The sequence below is a fragment of the Alligator sinensis genome, unplaced genomic scaffold (genome assembly GCF_000455745.1).
Source record: "Alligator sinensis unplaced genomic scaffold, ASM45574v1 scaffold194_1, whole genome shotgun sequence".
NCBI lineage: Eukaryota > Metazoa > Chordata > Crocodylia > Alligatoridae > Alligator > Alligator sinensis.
Genome location: NW_005841945.1, coordinates 190,560 through 212,981, shown reverse-complemented (window position 1 = coordinate 212,981; position 22,422 = coordinate 190,560). Strand labels below are relative to the sequence as shown.

At 39.3% G+C, this 22,422-nt stretch overlaps 1 protein-coding gene across 28 annotated transcripts in view; it reads left to right on the top strand.

The window, feature by feature from the left end:
• PDLIM5 (PDZ and LIM domain 5) overlaps positions 1-22,422 on the top strand; it is a 196,262-nt gene that overhangs the window by 49,660 nt on the left and 124,180 nt on the right. For all 28 annotated transcript variants that reach the window (XR_003093179.1, XR_003093180.1, XM_025199487.1 and 25 more), the window contains one exon: positions 9,009-9,160. Coding sequence is in view for 26 of the 28 variants with exons in the window: in XM_025199487.1 (XP_025055272.1) it covers positions 9,009-9,160 (152 nt within the window). In the remaining 2 variants the exon portion in view is untranslated. The remainder of the gene's footprint in view (positions 1-9,008; positions 9,161-22,422) is intronic.

Here is a 22,422-nt window from a genome sequence, read left to right as displayed (position 1 = left end):
GCTCTTCAACCTGGGACACTTTGGGTTGAAGACCAAAGTACTCAAAACAAACATCCTTGACCTTCAGTATACTACATCCTTGTGCACATTGAGGAAAACCTCCAGATTGTGCTGGATCTTTTCAAAGTACCCTGCCAAACTTTGGGCCCCTCTGTCAACATCAAGAAGACTAAAGTGTTCTATCAGCCTGCTCTGGACCATGATTTCCTTCCCCAAATTACCATCAAGGGAAAGACCCTGGAGTGAGTTGAGCACTTACCCTTCCTTGGTAGCCACTTCTCAAAGAGTGAACATTGAAGAGATGCAACACAGGATCTGGTATGCAAGTGCATCCTTTGGGAAATTGTTTCAGCATGTCTTTATTCTTCATGATCTCCAGAAAGAAACAAGATCCAGGTAGACAATACAGTCCTCCTCCCCACTCTCCTCTCTGGATGTGAAATGTGAATGACCTACTGCTGTCTTCTCAAGAGCCTCGAGAGGTATCGCCAACGATGCCTTCAGAAAATCCTCCACATCAAATGGGAAGATTGCTGCACAAACGCCAGCATCTTTGCTGAAGCGAGTGTTACCGGCATGGAATTGGTCATCCTCAAGCACCAACTTCTTTGGACTGGACATTGTGTGTAGATGCCCGACTTTAGATTCCCAAAACAAGTAATCTGCTCCTACCTTAGTAATGGCCTAATATTTTGTAGTGGCCAGAGGAAATACTACAAGGATGTACTGAAGGCATACCTCAGGAAAACAGATGCTGACATCAAGAGCTAGGAAGAGTTAGCTGCCAACTGACTAATGGTGCCACAACCTCAACCAAGTAGCAGCCTGTTTTGAAGTAAAACATCTTGCTCTCAAAGCAGAGAAGAGAGAATGGAGGAAGAAAAAGTGGGAAAATCCTTTGGCCTTTTCTCCCTGTGGAAAGACCTGCAACTTTTGCGGAAGCATCTGTGACTCAAGGATTGGACTCTTAAGTCACCTCAAGACCCATGAATGAGCCACAGTAGAGATCATCCTCAAATTGTGGGATTGCTGATGGCATTTCTGCTCTTCTGCCAGCAACTGACATGGGAGTGCACACAGCATGACAGGCTTGTCCCTTGAGTGTACTGCAGTTAAGTTAGATGAGCAAAAGTGCGCACAGTACTCTTACAAATGCACAGTGATGCCCTGGAAAAGAGCATTAGCACATTTCATCTGGCATGTTTTATAGGTACTTGAAACATGACAATGAGTGGACATCTGTAGGATCCAGGGACAAAAGACTTTATTTTGGTGAAACTGCAACATCTGTTTACAGCCTATAACCTGGATTTAATAAGGAGCAGAATCAGGTCCCTTTTTCAATTTTCAAAAACAGTGAACTAGATCATTTTACAAAAAATGCTGTTGTTTTTCAGTGCAATGTCTGGTCACCAAACCTCCTACATCACCCTGTAGGAATGAAACTTTTAGTGTCCTTAGTGCCATGTCTAAATTTCAATTTAGGCAAAAGGTGGTTGTTACCTAATATTTCCTTCCTTAGTTTCAGTCTTGTGCAGTCCTTTACTTCCTGACCACTGCTGTTTTGTTAATGTTTGTTTCAGAACAGATGTTGCTTATTTCACTGGTGCATAGGAGTGGTATGATGTGTATATGGTCAGTGAATTTGGTAAAGCACATCTAAATTTATTTGGAAGTGAGGCGCTTTCTTATTCAAGATTTGTTATTTTTGGCATTAAGATTTTACATTTTGCATGAGAGCAATATAGTAGTGTAAGATCTATTTATAAAGAGTTTGCATGAATCCTGTTGCTTGCAGTCCAAAGAGAAAATAAACGTGACACCTGTGGGTACTGTAAATGTCATTAGACACATGCCATGCTATGGTATGTCAGCCTCCAGTAAGGGATTTTGGAAAATCACATTCATGTGTTTCCCAGTTGCTTGCCTGCATAAGAGAGAGTTTTACATTATCATAAAAAATAAACTTTGCAAGGGTGATCTTCCCTATAAAGCTAGTTTTCAGCAGTAAGTTATTTGTTTGTAAGAGGTCATATTAATGGAGTCTTCTGTTGTGCTGCAGCTGTAAAATTAATATTGGCTCATATCCCTAAAATGTGCTGCATCCAAAATAAATGTGCTTAAGTAGACCTTGTGGTGGCAGCAGATGTTGGTTAGAGTTTCCTTGGCATGTTGGAGAGAGTCTGTTGTGTCCTTTGAAATTTAAATTGGGACATTGGATGTTAAATGTTCTATTAGTCTAGCCCCACTTTCCAGTCACCAAAGAGTACAGTATTTTCCACAGACCCTTGACACACGTTATCTTTGTCATGATTAAATTTGCACCTGATTTTAAGACTCCATAAAGTGGCAAAACAATCATAAAAATGTTCCACATAAAACATTTATTGGACTGGTTTGTATAGAACCTTAAATTGAATGTGTGACATGTCTACACACCATGACTGTTGGGAGCCAGATGCCCAACAATCAATTGATTTTTAGCACTGGCTTCTAGGGCAGCCCCAGTTCTCCACTTTAACCAATGGTTTACCACTCTAAGGAGTTTAAACTCATGCATCCAAACTTCCCCATGTCAGGCAACATCATCCTTGATTAAATTCATGGCACAAGGGGATCTGAAGGACTTCCCCCACTAGTAACTTTAAATCACATACCCATGGCTTAACAGTCCCTGGCAGGGAAAGCCGTTTAGGTCTCCCTGCCAGAAGCCTCTTATTGTAATCCTTCCCTCCTCCCCCACCTCCTGCACCCAGCAGCCCTAACAGAGCTGCTGCTCATGGGATTTAAACTTCCCAAGGCTGAAGCTGACAATTAGCTGATCTCAGGCTCTGCCTGCACTGACAAGTAGAAAGGGCACAATTGGGACCTGATCCTTGATCCCAAGATCACACCCATGGTGGCCTTAATGAACGTGCCAGGATCCTCGGCAACACACATTTACTGTCATTTTAATGTATGGTACTGTTAATTTTCCTGCAGCCATGTTAATTTAGGCTGCTTCATTAGAGTTCATAAATGAAGTAAAATCCATATAAGTGTTTGAATAAGAATTTCCAAGGTTATATAGTAAGCCTGTGTAACCTTGCAAATGGTATTTGGTGATTCGGTGTGTGCATTCTAAATTGTGACATTTTAATTAAATGACACGAATCAGAGAACTTTTGTATTTACCAGTCACTACGATAAATTCAGGGGTGATTTTATAAGTCACCCACTAGTAAAGAATTCTTAGCACAGCAGCTTTCAAACAGTGTCCTGCTCATCAGGAGTTCTGTAGAGAGATTGGGGAGTTATGAAGGAGTAGGCCAGGAGACAGTGTGCTGCCATTACTGGGCCAGGTGGCTTGGCTCTACATTAGTTCACATGACCTGTGGAGCCAGGGGTAGGGGTTCTATGGCTGAATAAATTATATGAAAGGGTTCTGTAACTAGGCAGTTTGAAAACCACTGTCTTGGTGTATATGTTGTGAGATGCTAAGAGAAAAGGGCACCAGGAAAGCAATTTTTAAAATGGCATAAGAAGGTATCATCCATGAATTATACTTTCTGTCTCCAGGTTGTATAGGATCCACTAACTCTTTTTTACATTTACTTAGAGCTGATTAACTTTGAAGAGCTTGTTAGACCCCAACTCCATGCAGCACCCAACCACTAGGGAAGTGACAATGCAATTGCTCAGAGAGCAAGCACCAGCACACATCGCTCACAACAGCTTTATTCAAAATGGAGACAACTTCGGGCCAGCTCCAACAATAATGTTCAGAGAGCTGCCCCAAACATTAGTTCCTTCCACTTTTATACACCTTGGTTCAGGTTCATTAGCATTTACTCCACCTTTGTCCCTTCTTTGTTCCACCCTTATTCCCTCCTATCTCAAGCTCCGCCTCTGTTTACTGTTTGTTTCATTAGCATGGACTTGCCTATGCATTTCACTTACTTACATGTCTTTTTGCTATCAGTGCATGTCTAAGACCTTGACTCCACTTCTTCGGTCACTGGACAAACTTCGACCAAAACCTCGAAGCTTCTGGAGGCCTTTTCACCAACCACCATTGACCTTTTCGCATGTGTTTATCTTGGATTCTGGAGCCCGGGGCTAACCCTCCAAGCCTGCTTCCAGCCTGGGGCTGTTCTGCCCTGGTTCAAATTGCTGCTGTCCTAGGTGCACATGTATAGATGCGGTGCCTGGGAGCAGCTGACTCCAGCTCAAACTGTTCGGGGATTTATTGTATCACATTAATTTCACATGTAGATGCACCCAGTATGCTTAATTTAGGTGGTATAATGCTTCCCTAGGGAAGGCGGTGGGTGCTTCATTGCAAGTCATTTGAAAACAGACTGGATAAAGCATTCAAATATATAGCACTGGGAACAATTCCACATTAGCAGTCAGCAGGGAAAAGATAACAGGTATTTTCCATCTCTATTATCTAATGCTATTTCTTGTCTTTTCAGTAACTGCTGTATAGTAAATGAATTAAAGATTGAAATGCTTATTGTATGCGTGCTACCTGACCATCAGCTTGAAAGAACAAACATTGGCCTGTTTTTTGATCAGGTTGATGCAAATATGAAATCGATTATTACCAGAAAAGTATAGGAAAATAATCCATTTGCCCCATAGATAGATAGATATTTTCTCTGGAAAGAGTCTTCTAGGAAAGGGGTGTAGGTTGTAGCCGTGTTGGTCTTAGGACCTAGGCAGACATCCTTTTAAAGCTTCTAATTAAAACGTACAGGAAAAGATTATATTTCTGTGGAAATTTCTATTTCTACTTTCTTTTCTATTTCTATTTTCTTCTCTATTTCATTTTCAAAAATAAAGTAGATGCTGTGTAAACTACATAAAGCTGAATAAAGCACACGTTTGGGTTTTGTGTAAGGATATTTAAAGACTTTCCAAATCTTTTAACTTTCATAATTCAGTCTGTAATACAGTCTGATATTTGGATGATTTGGTGTGTATTGAGAAGTAGTCTGAGCACTTCTGAATGGCAAAGACTAAATTGAGACTGTAAGCTATGAAGTCATTTGCTGTTGCAGGGCCAAAGAAAGGCTGGCTGGTGAGGACTAACATCAGCAGTGATTGGCCTCAGCAGGTGATAGATTATGAAATCTCTCTGCAGGTCTGCTAGATGAAAAGAGCTTTCCAGAGTTCACATGGAACTCTAAATCTATGTGGTGGAAAACTTTTTATTGGATTCTTTCTGCAGTTTATGGATGGTATATGTTTTTTTATGAAGTGTGACATACAAAAGGAAAATAAATCTAGGTTTTATAACTGTAAAGTCAAATTGGTAGAAAAATAGTTTGCTTTGTAAATGTTGTACTGAGACTAATCTTAAGGGTTCAGAGATTGTTGTGTTTTGGAAGTTAGGTTTGTAGCTAGTCTGACTTGTCATTTCAATTCCTTATGTTTTCTTCCATACCTGTACAGAGGGAGTCAGTATGCATAAGATGGAAACTTGCTATCTCACTTTTTTAAGTTATTAGTCCTACTGTTACATCAGCATTAATTATTTATTATAATTTATTTTTGCACATTAGCCGATGAAACCATTCCGCTTCCATCAGCATCTTTATGTAGTGGCTCTCTTCTTTTTCAGTTTAAGAATTTTTATTGCACACGATGAGCAGATGCCTATTACAGAAGGCCAGGATTTTCAAAAATAGCCAACACCTGACTTAAAATATCTGATTTCCAGAAAATGCCAGGTCTCCAGTCTCTAAAAATTAGCTCCTTTTGGTCCTCAAATTGGACATGAAAACTACATGGACAATATTAGCTAGTTGGATGCATTAAAGGGTTTTTGAAAGTGTCTGAACCTGTGAGACCAGTCTTTATTCTTTATGAACCATGTCCTTAACAATTTTGGACAAAGCTCTCTGAAGCTATTCTTGCAGCTCTGCAATCTTTTTCTGCCTTTGGTAGAACAGAGAGTGAATTCTTCAAGGCTGAGTGAGTTTCTAATGGTGAAAAAGTTCTGGTTCATTTATTTTAAAACAAAGCAAAAACATATTTCCCATATACACGTCTTTTGGCTAGTGGAACTGTTAACTGTTTTCATTCTTTCACTGTCTTGTTGTGTACACTTTTTTTTCTTTGCCTTTTTTAGCTTGATTTCCACTTGTATATGTTTTATGGACACTGGATTTAATTGATCACAACAACTGCATTGCAAAAAGAATCAGTCTTTTTAATCTTTATTTTTATATGTCATTAATTCACTGAAAAATGTTAGTGTGCAACAGACAGGACCATTTTACATCTTTTTTAAGGTTTGAGGATCCATTCATATACAACAACCTTACTAGTTATACCTTTAGTCAATGTTTTACAGTATCTTGCCTTTTCATATTATAGTATGCATGTTATGCAAGAGTCTGAGCATAGGTTAGATCTGTGCAGGAAGTGCTCGATGAATTGTGGCTCTTTTTCTGATAGCTTATGAAAAATGTTGTGCTACACAAATACCAATTCATCTCAATTTAATAATTCCAAAATGTACTTGGAAAAAGTCCTTTATGTAAGGTGGTTTTTAAATAGCTGCTTTTCATTGCCCATTTTATAATGCTGTTAAATATTGTAATAATTCTAGTTCTAAATATCCTGAAAATTGTCAGTCTTGACTCACTTCCAGAGTTAACTGCTTCTAATTTCCTTGTTCTAATGTTTTACATCTCTGAAATGTTGTGTAATCGTGTGTGTAAGAGAGAGAGACTTTTTAAAGCCTTTATTATAAAAATTAAAAAATAGAAAAATGAAAGTGCGGAAGTGTTTGTGGCTCCGCTCCCAGGAGCTGCACATGAAGCATTTGTCAGTAATAAAATAAGCATATTACCAGAGATTGAAACTCCTCTCATTTGAAACTCCAACATAGTTCATGGAGTTATACATTTACAACTAGTGACTGTCTTCCACCCTGCAGAGCTTCCCCTTGATGTCCCAGAGCAACACACATTGTTTCATATTTTGTTCCAAGGTGAAGTCTTCAAACTCAAACAAGACACATGCCCGCACCAATAAGCAGAAGGTTGGGGGGCACTGTTGGAACCAGTGCTTGCAAACTGATTTCCATGGCTTTTCAAGGTTGCCATCCTCAGTAGGAAATTTGCCAGGTGGCTTATGCTCCCTTCACCCACTTGATGAAGAATAGAGAAAATGTTCAATCTTGAAGAAGTCCAGCATGCTAAATAGGTTGATTGCAAAGAGTGGCTGCAGCTGAGGGCAGTTTGGGGGAAGGGGGTGTGTGGTGGGGAAAGAGACAAAAAAAAGTCCTTTATTATAAAAATAATTAAAACAAAAAAGGTGAAAGTACAACACTGTGTGTGGCCCTGCCCCTAGGGCCAAGCATGCATTGCTTAGCAGAAAAAAAATACTTGTCACCAGAGACTGAAACACCTTCCCCCCCAGTGTCTTTCATGATGTATGATAATTATCCCTGGTCAATAAGTGGGAAGTGTACAGAGTTTAATTAATCACTGACTATTTCTTACTAGTGCTCAGCTGCCTTGCCTTCCCACTTACTAATATGTAGCTCACATTCCTCCCATTTACAATCAAATCTTTTCTCTGTATTTCTATGACACATAAATGTACTTATAAGGAAAATATTTAATATGTTTGCCCTTCTATCCAAGAAGGTGCAGATTTTAGGGCTTTGCCCAATGATTTCCCACTGGATAAATTCTGTACAGTTAGCAACAGCTCCCTGAAAAAGAAACTAAATCACAGAACTGACAGCAATGCCATTTCTTTTTCGAAGATTGAATCTTGTTTATGTACTAAGAAAACTGTCTATGTCAATATGCCAGAAGAATGTGTGTAGCTGGTTGTGGTAGTTATTTTGGCTTTTGGGGTGGGGGGGGATCTTTGGCTGTTTGTTTGTTTATTTGTTGTAATATTTTAGCATCTGGAAGTAAAGAATGCAATTTGTACCATGTCTGTTCAGGAGACTGTAGGCAGGTATAAAATGATCCACATATTGTGAGCCACTGATGTAAATTAATTTGTAAATCTTGCAATGTGCTTGTTTAATTTTAGTTCAGTTTGAGAGGATGAAGGCGATTGTAATTTAGTGGCATCAAATGAAAAGATGAAATTATTGTTCTATAAGGGGTTAATAAAACCTAGTCTAACACAGACTCTTGCTTAGCTCTTACATCCAAATGAGCTGAAGGGGAACTAAGTTGAACTTTCATAGTGGGTTTGATCAGAGGCAAGCTTTTAAAGAAGTCTCTCTTATCCTGGCTAGAATATGTGCTGTGGTTACTAGAAACAAACTTTTTTTTTTTTTAAAGGAGAGGGTGAGGTAGGGGAGATACATTTCAGAAATAAAGGAATTCTATCAGGTTCAATTTTGGACTATGGTAGTAGGCAGTGGGATGGGAAAGTTCCTCTATTGATGAAATACTCTATATTCATATTCAAGCCCTGGACATTCCTGCACAATTATTATAAAATTATATTGGTTAAAAAGATGGTTTATATTTTAAAACTAAACTAGAAAGGCTGTTTCATACAACTTTTCATCTGCTCCTGAGAAAAGAGGGAGAATTGGACCTTAAGAGATGAGAAGCTGCAATTCAAAAGGAAGTGATCCACCTCCCTCTTGTGCTTATATTCCCACTTCTTTAATGGTAGATGAGCAGGCATTGTAGCTTCTGAAACAGAAGTTGGATTCTGTTTTTAAGAATGAGCACATTTTAAACCCTCATTAATTTTCTTTGTAACGTAGGTATCTAGAGATGAAGTAAAGGCCATGACATATAATTACAAGGTCTTTTATTATTAACTCTTTGACCAGAAAGACCAGACTGTAATTATACAGTAACATATCACAGAGGGACAGAATAATCCATGTAAGAGATATGTGCATGTATACTCTATACTGAGTACACAGATAAGCACAAAATTGTGCCAGTAATCTGTGTTGCTGTATTCAAAGAGCACTAAAGTAACCCAAAGAAAAATGTTACTAACTCATTGCTTTTATGTTGTTGCAGTTAAGTGATGGTGGCAAGGCAGCTCGAGCAAACGTGGGAATAGGTGATGTGGTTTTCACCATTGATGGCATAAGTGCAGATGGGATGACTCATCTGGAAGCACAAAACAAGATTAAGGCCTGCACAGGAAATTTGACTATGACTCTGCAAAGGTAAAAGTTATTTTCTTTTTTAAAAAAACAACAAAATTAGTAATTTTTAATCTCAATTGCTTTCTGGCTGATAACCCGTAAATGTGGTTGCCTATGTGCAGTTAATGGCCATAACTGTAAGATAATGTCTTGGTAGCCTTAAATGTATGTGTGTACTACTCCCCAGACAACTCTACTATGAACAGAGAAAGGCTTTTTGCAACCCACTGTTAGTCCATCCTGTGCAGGATAGACTTTTAACTCTGGTTTCCGCTTTTCAAGGTCTCTTTTGTTAATACTAAAGAGTAATGCTGAGGAGATTTAAACTGAACTTCTTGCCTTCCCCCTTCCCAGGCTTGGATGTTTCTAGGGTTCCACCCTTCAGACTACTCAGCTCATACTCTATGGCTTCTTCTTCAAAAACTTTTCCACCTCTTTGTCTGAATGAAACAAGTTGCTTGTTTCAATGATTCAGTGATCATTAAGTCCCCAGCTTCCCCCTTTCCTTTGGCTGCTGATAATGGGAAGAGTAACAATTAAAGAGCTATACTGAGAAAGCACTGATGTTTACTAGCTTCATAACCATCATGTCTGCTAGACTTCTTGTGATTAGAGTTAGATAGAATATCCAAATAGAATTAGATAGGATATACAAAACTTGAGTGGCCAGCCTATATTAGTGGATTCATGATTGCTAACACAAACAGAATTTTAAAGAGATGACTGTCTCAGCTTAACCAGTGTCTGGATATGCTGCTTCAGGCAAACACTGCCAGCCTGTTACGGGTGGCTTACAATAGCTGTGTTCATTATACTAACAGATGTGTAAGTAAAGCTTTCTTCAGTGAGGAAGAACTACACTGAGAAGGCTGTTAACCACATGCTCTATTACAATGTGTCACCCTTTTTTACATTTTTCTCTTTTAAATGAGTATTTAAGGTAGGTTATGAAGAAATGACAGGAGATAAAACATTGTTGTTGATATGGGATTTGAGCCACGTTTGATTCGGAAGTTGATATTTAAGGCAGATGGTAAGAAACTGGTTAAAGTCAATGCCATCAGAGGCTATAAAACTATATATTTATTTGTCCTAGCTAATACATACCATTTTGAGCGGTGGCTCCCAACCCTTTTTTGCTGCGACCCTAAATCCAGGTCATGACCCCTGCCCCCATGACTCATGCCCAGCTGTGCCAGCAGAGCACAGACCAGGCCAAGATTACAGGGAGACAGGAGCGGGCAGCAGCGATAAGAGCCACCAGGCGGGAAGGGCAGACCCCCCGTGACCCTGATTTGGGTCGCAACCCAAGGTTGGGAGCCACTGATTTTGAGTATTTGGATTATAGATTTATTTTAAATTGAAAGAGAAAACATTTTGTTTCCCTGGAAAGCAAGCTTGGGACCTTAACAGAATATGCACCACTTTCCAAGAATTATGTAAAATTATCAAAACGATTATCCTTTTCCTATTGAAAGGACAGTCTGTAAAAACAGAAGGAACTCTTTTACAGGCATTATACATTTTACAGCTGTCCAGACTGTCATTTCTCTTCGTTCTCTCTGTTCTCCTTGAGCTTTAGGTAAATTCTGTTACCCAGATGATCTCATTAATTTACTGTACCAGGAAGATGGCAGGAGATAGCCTTGGGTTTGCACTGGCCCTCAGGTACCTATGACAAGGAGAACCTTCTTCTTCTATTCCTGGAAAGAAGGGCAGCCTGGAAATCAAATGGAAATCACAGTCCTCACCTATAGTGTATATGCATCTTATTTGAGGAAACCCTCAAACCAGATGTTAAAAGCATGTGTAGGAAATAAGGTCATTATGTGCAGTTTGGGGACTGACTGGCTCAACAGCAGCTCTGCAGAAAAGGACCTGTGGGTTACAGTGGACAGTAAGCTGAATATGAACCAACAAGGTGCCCTTGTTGGAAAGAAGGCTAATGGCATACTGGGCTGCATTAACAGGAGTCCTGCCAGCAGATTGAGGGAAGTGAATTTTCCATTGTATTCAGCAGTGGTAAGGCCACATCTGGAGTACCATTTTGGGCCCCTTACTACAGAAAGGATGTAGACAAGTTGGAGAGAGTCCAGTGGAGGGACTGAAAATGGTTAGGGGAATCTGGCACATGACTTAAGAAGAGAGGCTGAAGGAACTGGGCTTATTTAGCCTGGAAAGAGAAGACTGAGGTGGGATTTAATAGCAGCCTTCAGTTATCTGAAGGGTGGTTCCACAGAGGATGGAACTAGACTGTTCTCGGTGGTAGCAGATGACAACAAGGAGCAATGGTCTCAAGTTGCAGCACGGAAAGTTTAGGTTAGATGTAAGGAAAAACTATCTCGCTCAGAGGATAGTAAATCGCTGGAACAAGTTACCCAGAGAGGTGGTGGAGTCTCCATCCTTGGAGGTTTTTAAGACCTGGCTAAACAAAGCCTTGGCTGGGATGGTCCTGCTTTGAGCAGAGGGTTGGACTAGATGACATCCTGAGGTCCCTTCCATGCTAATTTTCTATGATTTTATGATTCTATGATTCCATGTCAGCCAGTCACAAGAAGCCCAGATTTCCATTGTCTTTACAATTAGTCCACCTGCCATTTTTCCTTTCAATTATAGTTATAGCACTTATAGCACTTCATCTCTTGCCACTCAAGAACACAGTCAGGAAGCCCAATGAATTATTTTTTGAAGTCCTCTTGACTGAATTTCCTACAGGCAGTTCTGGAGAGAAATGGTTTGATGTCCTCTGCTTCCTCACAAATAGCTGGCGAGACTAAAGGAAAGATGGTGCGAGTGATAGTCAGGTCTCATTCAGACAACAGGCCTGTCTGGGCTTGCAGCTTTTTAGATATGAATATGATTACTTAAAAGATTTGGGATTATTCTTTCAAGTGAGCTAATATTAAATGAGTTAGTCCTTTTAGCCCAATACAGGATCTGACTCATTGGAGTCTGCTACATGACAACTGAAGGATGTGTCATTTATCTCAGGATTAGCCTGCTGCAGATCAAAGAAACAATCCTCTCATTCCAGTCCCAGTATCTTTTCACTACGTGAGGGGGACTGATATCCTGCCTTGAGGTCATGCCAGTTCATAGTCCCGTATTTTTCAGCTTTTTCCAATCCTTTCTCGATCCCATAAGGAAGAAGTATTAGGCAACTCTCTCCTCTATCCCTTGGCTATGAATACATCACGGCTTTGGTTATTCAGTAACAGAATTGTTTTGATTTTAAAAAAAATAAAATTGGAAGGGTGGAGTGCATCTGTATGTGTGCTTTTTGCTTTAAAGATTGGTTTGATTCATAATAACTACAGATACTAGCTGCTTGTAGGAGGCATTCCTCTCAGGAGTAATTAAGGCAGTAAAATGAGCTGCTTTATAAAAAGACTGTTATTTTTTTATGGGATTTTTTTAGGAATTATTTTCCCCAAAAGGCTGAAGTAATGGGGGAGATGCTAAGGTATGATGTTAGCTCAGGTTAAAGAATGTTTTAAAACAATGTGATGTTTAAAATAGGTAGGAAAAGCTGAGATTTATTATAAGCAACTTTCTTCTGTGTTGTTTTTCTACTTGTTTTTATTTTTGCTTTTTGTTATGTATTAACACAATGCCAAAATGTTTGACTTTCAAATACACTGCTGGACTTACCCATCCATACAACTGAATAAGAGGGGATGTGGCTTGCACAGAAGAGGGCATTTCACAGATAGCAGTTCCCTGTTTTGTTTTGTTTTTTTTAATATCTGTCAAGGTATCCTTGCACTGTACAGAAAAGGATGTATGGTGGTGGAGAGACCATAATAAATCAGGAAAGGGTGGAACTTAAGGAAATAGAAGATATGGGTGGGGGGGATTAATATGGTACTGAAAACATAGTGCTTCTGCTTTTCTTTTTGTAATTACAAAGGTACTTTGAGTTGTGGTGTAGTTGACATATGTTGGTGTAGTTTTATGATGCAGTTAAAGATGAGGAAAGAGGCCATCATTTCTTATTCGATTAGATATCTGAGTTATAATCAGGATAATATATGTGAAATTATTAATGCAGTTTAATTTGTTAGTTGTATTCAGTAGCACTCACAATGCACTACACAAAGCCTTTGCCCATAGAAAGACCGCTGATGTCCCTAAAGAACATGATTTGTTTGATCTCGGTACAAGATTCTGACACGTTATCAAGGCTTATGAGATCTGTAAGACTGACAGTGATATTGTACCTAAGAGAATGTGTGCACTGCATACAGTCCATAATGAAAAAGCTTATTGACATGCTGTTAAGTCTTCAAATAAAATGAATCTAAATTAAATAAATGAAAGCTGTCTGACTATGAAAACTGACTGCATATGAAGTTTCTTCAACTTTTCCAAAAAAAATTAGAAGGCGATATATTTGAGGGGGGACTTTTCCCTAAATTAAACAGTGCAATATAGTGTTTAAATATGTAATTGTTAATTCTTTTTGGAGGGAAACAAGCTTACAACGACCACATTTTTAAAAGGGGCACCTTGCTTGGAAACTTCTTTAGAACATCTGTATATATTAATATTTTCCAGATGTGCACCATAGTGAGTCTAACATCTACATATGTTTAAAAGTTTTCTCAGGTATCTACTATTAGTTCTTCAAAGGAGTTTCATCATTTTCCAAGGACAGCATTAGTTCAAAATTCTTGTTCAAAGTTTATAATGTCCTTTAGTTGTCTTTTGCTGATTTTTCTCATATTTACCTTTTTATTTTTGTGCACAGACTTAACTGGCTTTTGTGCAACTTTCAGTGCAGTTGCTCATCTTCTTTTTTTAGGAAATTAATTTCATCATTATGAAAATGTCCTTTATGGTATGTGTCCATTCCTCCCCAAGATCTTATTCTTTTACATCCCAATATTTTATTTTTCACTTAAAAGTATTTTTCTTGGTTCCATGAGGACAGATGGAAACCAGATGCTGACTTTTTTTAGATACCTGTTCACCTTTGGTAATTTAGCATACACTTCAATAAATAATATTGTAAGTTACTGAAGTGTATAGCTAGGGAGAAACTGTTTTAAATGTTTTGGGGAATATTTCTCCAGGATCTTGTCTCCATGGGCTTTCAGTTCTTAAAAGCCAGAAAGATAAAAATCGTGAATATTTATTGTTACATGAGGTCATACCCATCAAGCATTTGAAAAAAAATCTATTAACACAAACATGCAAGCATTGGAAAAGAGACTTTACAATACTCCATGGTCTAGTAATGTTTATTGTTATAAAGCAGCTATTATTTACTGATGCTGCTGACCAGAGAAGTCTATACAATTGTGATATCATGCTGAAGTTATTTTAGAAAACTAACCTGTCTACTACTTCACAGCTATCTTCATTCTCCCCCCCCCCCCCCCCCCCCCAAATCTCTCACCCATTGACTACCTCAATTTACATTTTCACTGACTGGCTTTCTCACAAACATACAGGCTTCTGGCTTCTTTACTATTCCATTCAGGAAGAGCACAGACCAGATGCAGACACTTGATCAGACTGACAAAGGGTATTTGTACCCAAAAGCTTGCAAAGTATTTTTCTAACTATTTGAGTTAGTCTGATAAAAGATATTGGATTTACCCAAAGAACCTTGTCTGCCTGTGTTCTTAAACCAACATGGTTACAACCTATACCCTGAGTTAGAGTTTAACTCTTCTCCTTGAATTTAGTTGTAAAAAAAAATAATTGTTTTCAGTGAGACCAGAGGTCAGCCAGATCTGAGTGTTTAGCTGCCATCTGAAATAATTGTATTTTTCCATTGTAGGCCATGATGTTGTGGGAAGGGAACGGATTCTGTTCATGTTAAAATGCCAAAGTACTGGTCCACCAAGCCCCTGTTCTTGTAAACACTTACATCTGTGAATGGTCAACGTTTCCCTTTAAGAATATGCAAAGTTTTAAAGTGATCTAAGTAAATTGCAGTTTTTGAATGGGTGCATTCAACCAGCAAGATCAGTTAAGGATTGCAGAAGTGGAATGGAAGGGAGGAGCTCAGCTCCCATACTGCAAGCAGATGAGTCCTTAGAAATGTCAAGACTATCTGATTTAAGAAGTTCTGCGTACTTGTACCTCCCATTGGTCAGGCCACAGGCATTGATCTTTCACTCTTGTGTGCAGAACTCTATAGATAAACATCTCCTTCATTCTAGCCAGGGTATTGGAAGTGACTGAAACAACAGATGAGTTAAAAAAAAAAAAAAAAAAATAGCAATGCTATACAAAGGCAATCTATTCTAGGTTTTTTCCCCCATGTCAGTCCCTTCTGAAGACTTCATACTTGTGCAAGACTCGCAAGAAACTACCCATTTAAGTTTGTGTGCACCTGCATAAAATAAGGGAATAAAAAGTCTTTGTTGTGTAATGTGCTTTGTTGATCACAGCATAATATTGATATTTGACTTTTTTCTTCACTTTACCCCTCCCATTTGTCTTGTTAACTCCATTCTTCATTGTATCAAGGCTGAAACGTAGTTTGTGTGCACATCAGGGCATCGGTTATATCTCTTGTATCTAGTGCACGGTCCCTGACTTGCTCTTGAATTAAAATAATATTTAGTATTATAACAACTTGAGGCCTCAAACTAATTGGGTGTCTTTGAGAATCACGGTGGTAGAACCCATGGAGGCAAAGTCCAGGTTCATGCTGGGAGACGTGACTCAACTGTTGTCTGTCCCAAGTGTTCAAAAATCATGAATCAGACATCAAAAAGTCATAGGAGTAATTAATAAATACACACTGGCTGGCAGGTTTCTTTTTATTATTGTTTCTTTGGGTTTGTGAACCTTTATTTTATAATTACTTGTTTCAACAGTTATGAAGGCTAGGAACTTTATTTTAATGAAATACGCACTTGTGAGACCTTGTGATCCAGGAAGGCAAGGTTTTAAGAAAGCATACCAGTGTTACATAATTCATGATAAAATTGACAACAGTGTGGCCCTTTCTGACTAAACTCCTCTTTGATAGCATCAGGTGTCCATGAAAAAAGAGAACACTTGCCTATTCCTGCTAATCCTAAGAGAAGGGCCTATTGTTAGAGCCCCTTTGGCTCAAGCAGTCAATATTAAATTCTGTCTGCTCCCTCTGCCAGGTATCATAATTTGAACCATGATTTTTAAGGCCATTCATCCAATAATTCATTTGAGGAAGGCCCTTCTGCAGTAAGATTTTGTCACTACTCTATTTTTTTTTTAATTGTGCTGAGAGTCCTAGTTCGCTAAGCAAATGCACAGTACAAGATTGACCAGTCAAAAGAGGTAAGTTTTAATGGTGTCATTGTTAATGATTCCAACAAAGTGTAGGAGAGAGGAAGTAGTGGTATTATGTTTGCATTTACTGTGCACATACTGGGTGCATCTACACAAGATGTTTTATTGCACATTAGATTAATCCATGGGGTTTTCAACCTTTTTTGGTCGGGGTATCCCCGGCAGCTGGTCGAGAGGCAGAGAATCCCCCGGTGGCCAATCCATGAGCAGGGGGGAGCCAACATGGCAGCGAAACTGGAAGTGCCCACAGCGTCTCAGCATTGCCGCCGTGTAACTTCTGACACCCTCCAAAGTACCCCCAGTGGTATGTGTACCTCCAGTTGAAAACCCCTGGACTAATCTAATGAACAGTAAAGGGTCACTGTCTACACGTGCACGTCAATTACTGCACATTAAATTAGTCTAATGTGCCGTTAGCTAGTACCGATATATAGGTATTAGAAAAATGGTGCATTAACTAATGTGTTGAAGCACATGTGTACACCTTGACTGGTAACAATGTGCTCCTGATCAGCCCAGGCAGCACAGGGCCACAACTGCTAGCTGGCTAAGCCCCAATCTCTGGGGGGTGGGGGAGAATTGTCCCAGCTCCATGGAGCTGGACAGCTACCCCCATGACCCCTTCCAACCCAGGGCTGGTACTTGGGGAGCATGGAGCTCCTCCTGGCTGCTACAGGGGGGGCAGAGCAGGGCAAGAGCAGTCCTGAACTGAACTTCTCCTGTGGGGAGCAGATTTGCTTCTGAGAGGTGCAAGTTCAGATGTGTGCCCAGGTGCAGTTTAATGTGCCTGAATTTTCTGCTCAGAAAATTCAGGTGCATTAATTGCATGTGTAGATGCACCCACTCAGGCATTGATGCTTGGATCCAAATATTTAAGGAAATTTAGTTGCACAACTCCCCACAGATACCTAAATACCTTTCAACTCCAGCTACAAGAGATTTGCCCAAGTTAACATGTAATTTTAAGCAGAGCAGGAAATTGAACCGGGGTATCCTGTGCCCCAGTCCAGTACTTTAATCACATGAATGCATGCTGTCTTAGATTTTTAAAGCCATTTTAATTCAATCCTTGCTATAGAAAAGTGTAAAAGTACTGTAACTGCTCAGCAAAACCAAGAGACTGGACTGACATAGCAATCAGAAAAAGAGATTTGCAGAGGGAAGCAAGCTTTTGAAGAGATGGAAACTGAACAAGAGTTTGTTTCATTTTAAATGACTATTAAACTTCCTACTGTCAGTTTTACACGTCTAGTGCTGCTGTGTGTGTGGTTTTGTTTTCAGTTGGGTTGGTTTTTTTTTAAATAAGGACCAGCTTTTAAGCAAGTCAAAAGAATGCATTAGTGCTGTTTTTGTCTGACCTTGATTAATTGGTATCTTCACTTCCATACATAGGCATTTTTATCTCTTGCATACATAGGAGAATGCTTTGTTTTATGTTTATGAGTTTCAGATGCTGATGGAATTATGATGCTCATATTTTTCAACCTTTATTTAAAACATTTTATTTGTTTTTCTTATAAATGGTGCTATCTACTCCTAGTGAAAAAAGGGGTTGATTCATTGAAAAATTATTGGACTTCACTAAAACTCAAACAGTTGTTAGTAGACTCAGAGAGATAATCTAGAAGTCCTTGTTTGCTGTCATGAGAACTGGGTACCCAATTCAGTTTGAAATCCCTGGGAGAATTGTGGTTATTGGATTGGGGTCTAGTATTATTCTTTTCTGCTTAGGACTTTGTTCTGCATTAATTTGTCATCTAAAAATAAGTGACACTTGCAAAATGTTATTTAAAATATAGCTTTGTCATTGTGCTCCTGCTACCTACTTCTATGGTAGGTTTCTCCTAGATGTTCTGAAGTGCTTCAGGAAAAAAAACAGTTAATCCATTTCTTATGTTACCCTGAACTTATTCCACGTTGCCAATATTAAATTTGTTATAGCCTGTTCACTGCAAAACTCACTGTTTCAACATTTGACAAATACCTTTTGCTTTCTTTATGAGAATTCACACAAAGTTAGCTAAGCAATAAACCACTGAAAATCGCAACATGCACCTGTTCAGTAGAGATTTATTTGACAACATAGTTCTCTAGAGATTGTCAGGGTCACTTGATCAAAGGAAAAGGCTGACCATTCCTTTTTTGTAGTTGCTTCTCAGAGATGCTAGAGTACCATGCACTGGAAAAGAGAACAGACAGACTCTCCTTTGTGTGCTTGATTTTTTCATAGCCATGAAGAGGAGGTTACCGGACTTGTTTATTAAAGGGCATAGGGCAGTAGGAGTATAAGACCGCTTCAGGGATTTGGCTGGGGGGTGGGGGTGGTGTACAAGGATAGGTGTAGAATGGTACAGATTAAAGGAGAAGGAGGCAGACTGAAATAGAAAAGAAAAGCTACAGGATCCTCTCCAGAAATGAATCTGTAATTCCTGGGTCACATTGCCAGTATGTTTCACAGAGTTGACAAAGTATTCATCTCTTCACTCTAGCAGTTGGTCCAGTTAATTTGTCACCTCAAATGATAGAGGTTTGTGCTGCAGATAAGAGTTTCAGCCTGCAGATGACCTGTGTAGGAGTCAGTGAGCATGTCTACATACGTATTTATATGAACCAAAACTTAACGTACCTTTAGTTAAGGCGCATTAAAGCTATTTAGGCATGCATCTGCATATGGATGTGTTAATGCACATTAAAGCGCATTAAATTTAGGCATGGATAGTTAAGTTGCATTAGCACATGTGCAGACGCATTAATGCACACTAGCATGTCTACATGTACACTAATGTGACTTACCTATTCGTGCTTAATTTGATACCTGCTTTATGCTCAAGACACATTTAAGGGCATGCTCATGTAGACACATGCCCTTAATTCACCTTTAAAATGGCAATTTTAGGGTAAGCCCGCTTAAGAGGCACATGTAGACGCACCCAGTGTGTTTCTGCATGAGAAAATTTGTCCTTTGGGGTGGGGCAGGGAGGTGGATTTTTTTGTTTCATTTTATTTTTGGTTGCAGTGTTCTGAAGTTATTTAGGAAAATGGTAATTTTAAAGGACTGTGGAGGTGCAAGGCCAAGCATTTAAAAAGTTAGGAAATATAATAATTTAAAAAATGATGGAATATGAAACATGCCATACCGTGGAATATGCTGCACTATGTTGATTACAAAGTAGCTTGTGGAACTGGCCATGTTTCTTGCCATCATGATTGGAGAAGTACTTGAAAATGTGATCCAAGTATGCCCTCATGGCTCCAAGGTTAGGTATATATCACTCATTTTTAAAACAACCCATGATTTAAGACAACCTTGTGGTATGATGCAGCTTCACTCATAATGTTTAAATTAAGCTTGGCTATGCTAAAGTAACTTCCATTTTCAGAAAGCCCAAAATATATTTCGAGTCAGAGGGTGGGGTAGGGGGTGTGATACTGCCTGGGGTGTTATAACTTTTGGGTGAAAAGTAGTACTTCGTAGATGCTATTCAGGCTGCTAGGCTTAGTATTTATGATGCTGTGCTAGCTACAGTATTTATTTATAAGTATTTATTTATAAATACATGCTTTTTTATCAATAGAAGTTAAAAACTAAATTATTCTGACTCCAATTTAGGAAAGTTAACAACAATGAAAAGACAACAAAAAGGTGTGGGGGAAGAGTGTTAGGTGGGGTGGAGAGAGAAGAATAGTAAGGGGAGAGTAAAAGAGAAGAAAGAAGGAAGTAATAATAACCTTACTCTGTTGCCAGTGCCTGTTGTATTTTTTTTGTTATTCAGGTGCTCATATTGTGACAAAGTACTATTAAGAAAAACCTCACCAATTAGGAGCAAGCAGGAAATCCAAAATGCAGAGAAATATTCAACAGAATGCTAAAATCTTAACAAAAAATGTTGTGAAACTAGCACTCTTGTATACTACATTTATATTAATCTAGTAAAATATCAAAGACCAAATTTTAAATGCGCAGTGTTCAAAACAAAAGGAAACTTACAAATGGTCATTTAACTTACAAATGGTCATTCCTTAATTGAGTCAATCAAGACTTTAGATAAAATAGAAGCCAGCACCCCAAGGGAAACTCCGGTCTTACAGGTCTCTTTAGTTTTCAGCTGCAGTGGAAAGTTTCTACCCACTTGAGGGTCTTTTGTTGTCTTTAAAGTTTTAACCTACTTAAACAAATTGTTACTTAATTATTTTTATCTAAATATGAAGTTTTTGCTCTGTAAAGAAGGAATTCTGTTAGAATTGCTAAGAAATAAGATCTGTACTCCTCCTGCAGGCCCGTGGCAGCTCATATAATGCTGTGACTTCTCTACCACTCAACCCAACATTTACTGGTTCAATGACCTCTGTCCTAATAGAAAACACAGAATACCTACCACTGGACTAGGGTGTAATGCAGAAAAGAGGAGCTGCTCATTGACTCTCTTTCTTGGATCTACATGTGGCCTTATCCATGCATATCATCCATAAGAAACTCCAATGCTGTGAGGGTTGAGGGAGGAACACATATGTGGAGCTCATGTCCCCTTGGGCTTCTTTTTTTAAGGTGATTAAATAGATCCCAGTCCCTGCTGGTTGCTGAAGAGGAGGAGGTAATCTAGGTCAGTGTGTCAGCCTGCCTGCTTATTTCAAAAAGGCTTAAACAAGAGCAAGATGCGCATCTGTGGAATATATATACTATACTGTAAAATACTGTATTTTCTCACATTTTCTCACATGCAATGTATCCTGAAATATGATATAAACCATGTTTTTTAAGTGCAAAATTAAGAAAAGTGGTGCATATTATAAGTAAGAAAATGTGGTAGCTTGTATTTTCACTAAAGTTGTGTCTCTATTTTAGAAGAATATATCACAAAGCACCTTTCTGTTATTCCTAGGGAGCCTGCTACAGACTTTGACCTAGTGCATGACTCATATGCATCATGTTCCAGATACAAGGGAAGGAGCTTGCTAGCGTTTGTAACAGTGATCATTGGGGTACAGAAGTAGCTTCTCACTTCTTTTTAATTTCAAATAGTAAGGTACTGTTCTTCCAGACACTGAAGTCTTTTTAAACCATACCCAAGTTCTGGACTGTCATGTAACTGGAAGAAAAATAGTTTGTTTTTATCAGTGCACAGCAGAGCGGAGTGATAGTTGATTGTATGTTGAGATAATGCCTCTGAAAGTAACAAAATTTTCTTTCATCATGTTTTTTTTTAATGCCCTCACAGTGAAGTATGTGACTTTTTTTTTTTATTCAGAGCGTCACTACTCAAAACACTTGAGTTACCTTTTTTTTCTATCCTACTTTGCCTGGCATTAAAGCTAAAATATCTGGGATAAAATACCAGTTGTAATAGAAAAATTCAGAAGGAAGCTGATTATATTACATATTTTTGCACTCAGAAGTGTCTTGACACATGAGCTCATATGTTTCTTCTAGAGGTGCATCGATATTTTGGTCCATATCAATCGGTATCAATAAAAGGAAAATTGACATTATTGGCAATCAGCTTTTTTTGGTTGGTGTAGCCAGTAATGTCACTGAGAACTGCTGCATGCATGTGCACAGCTGCAGCATGCACGTGACCAGGAATGCAGCCCAGCAGCATGGAGAGCAGAGTCCAGCTGGTAAGTCTGTTGGGGGGATGGGGCGTGGGAGTGGGGGCAGATCAAGGCTCCCACAGTGAGGGCGGGAGTGGGGCTGGGGCAGGGGCACGGGCAGGGGCTGCCAAGCCAGGGCGAGATGCACGATGGAGCTGCAGGCAGCTTGTCTGGGGGACATGGGGCCAAGGAGGGAAGGCAGCTTCCAGCAGCTGTGTACATCCCCAGGGGAGGCATGGTGGGGCATGTGGCCCCCCCAGATTTGTGTGTGAGATGAGGATGGGCTGCCCACTCAGGGCTAGGGGCTGCACTGGCCTCTTCCCAGTGCAGGGCTGGGCCGGGGCTGCACTTGGGGTGGGCAGGCGGCAGCAGCACTGGGAGGGGGGGGCTACAGCCACCCC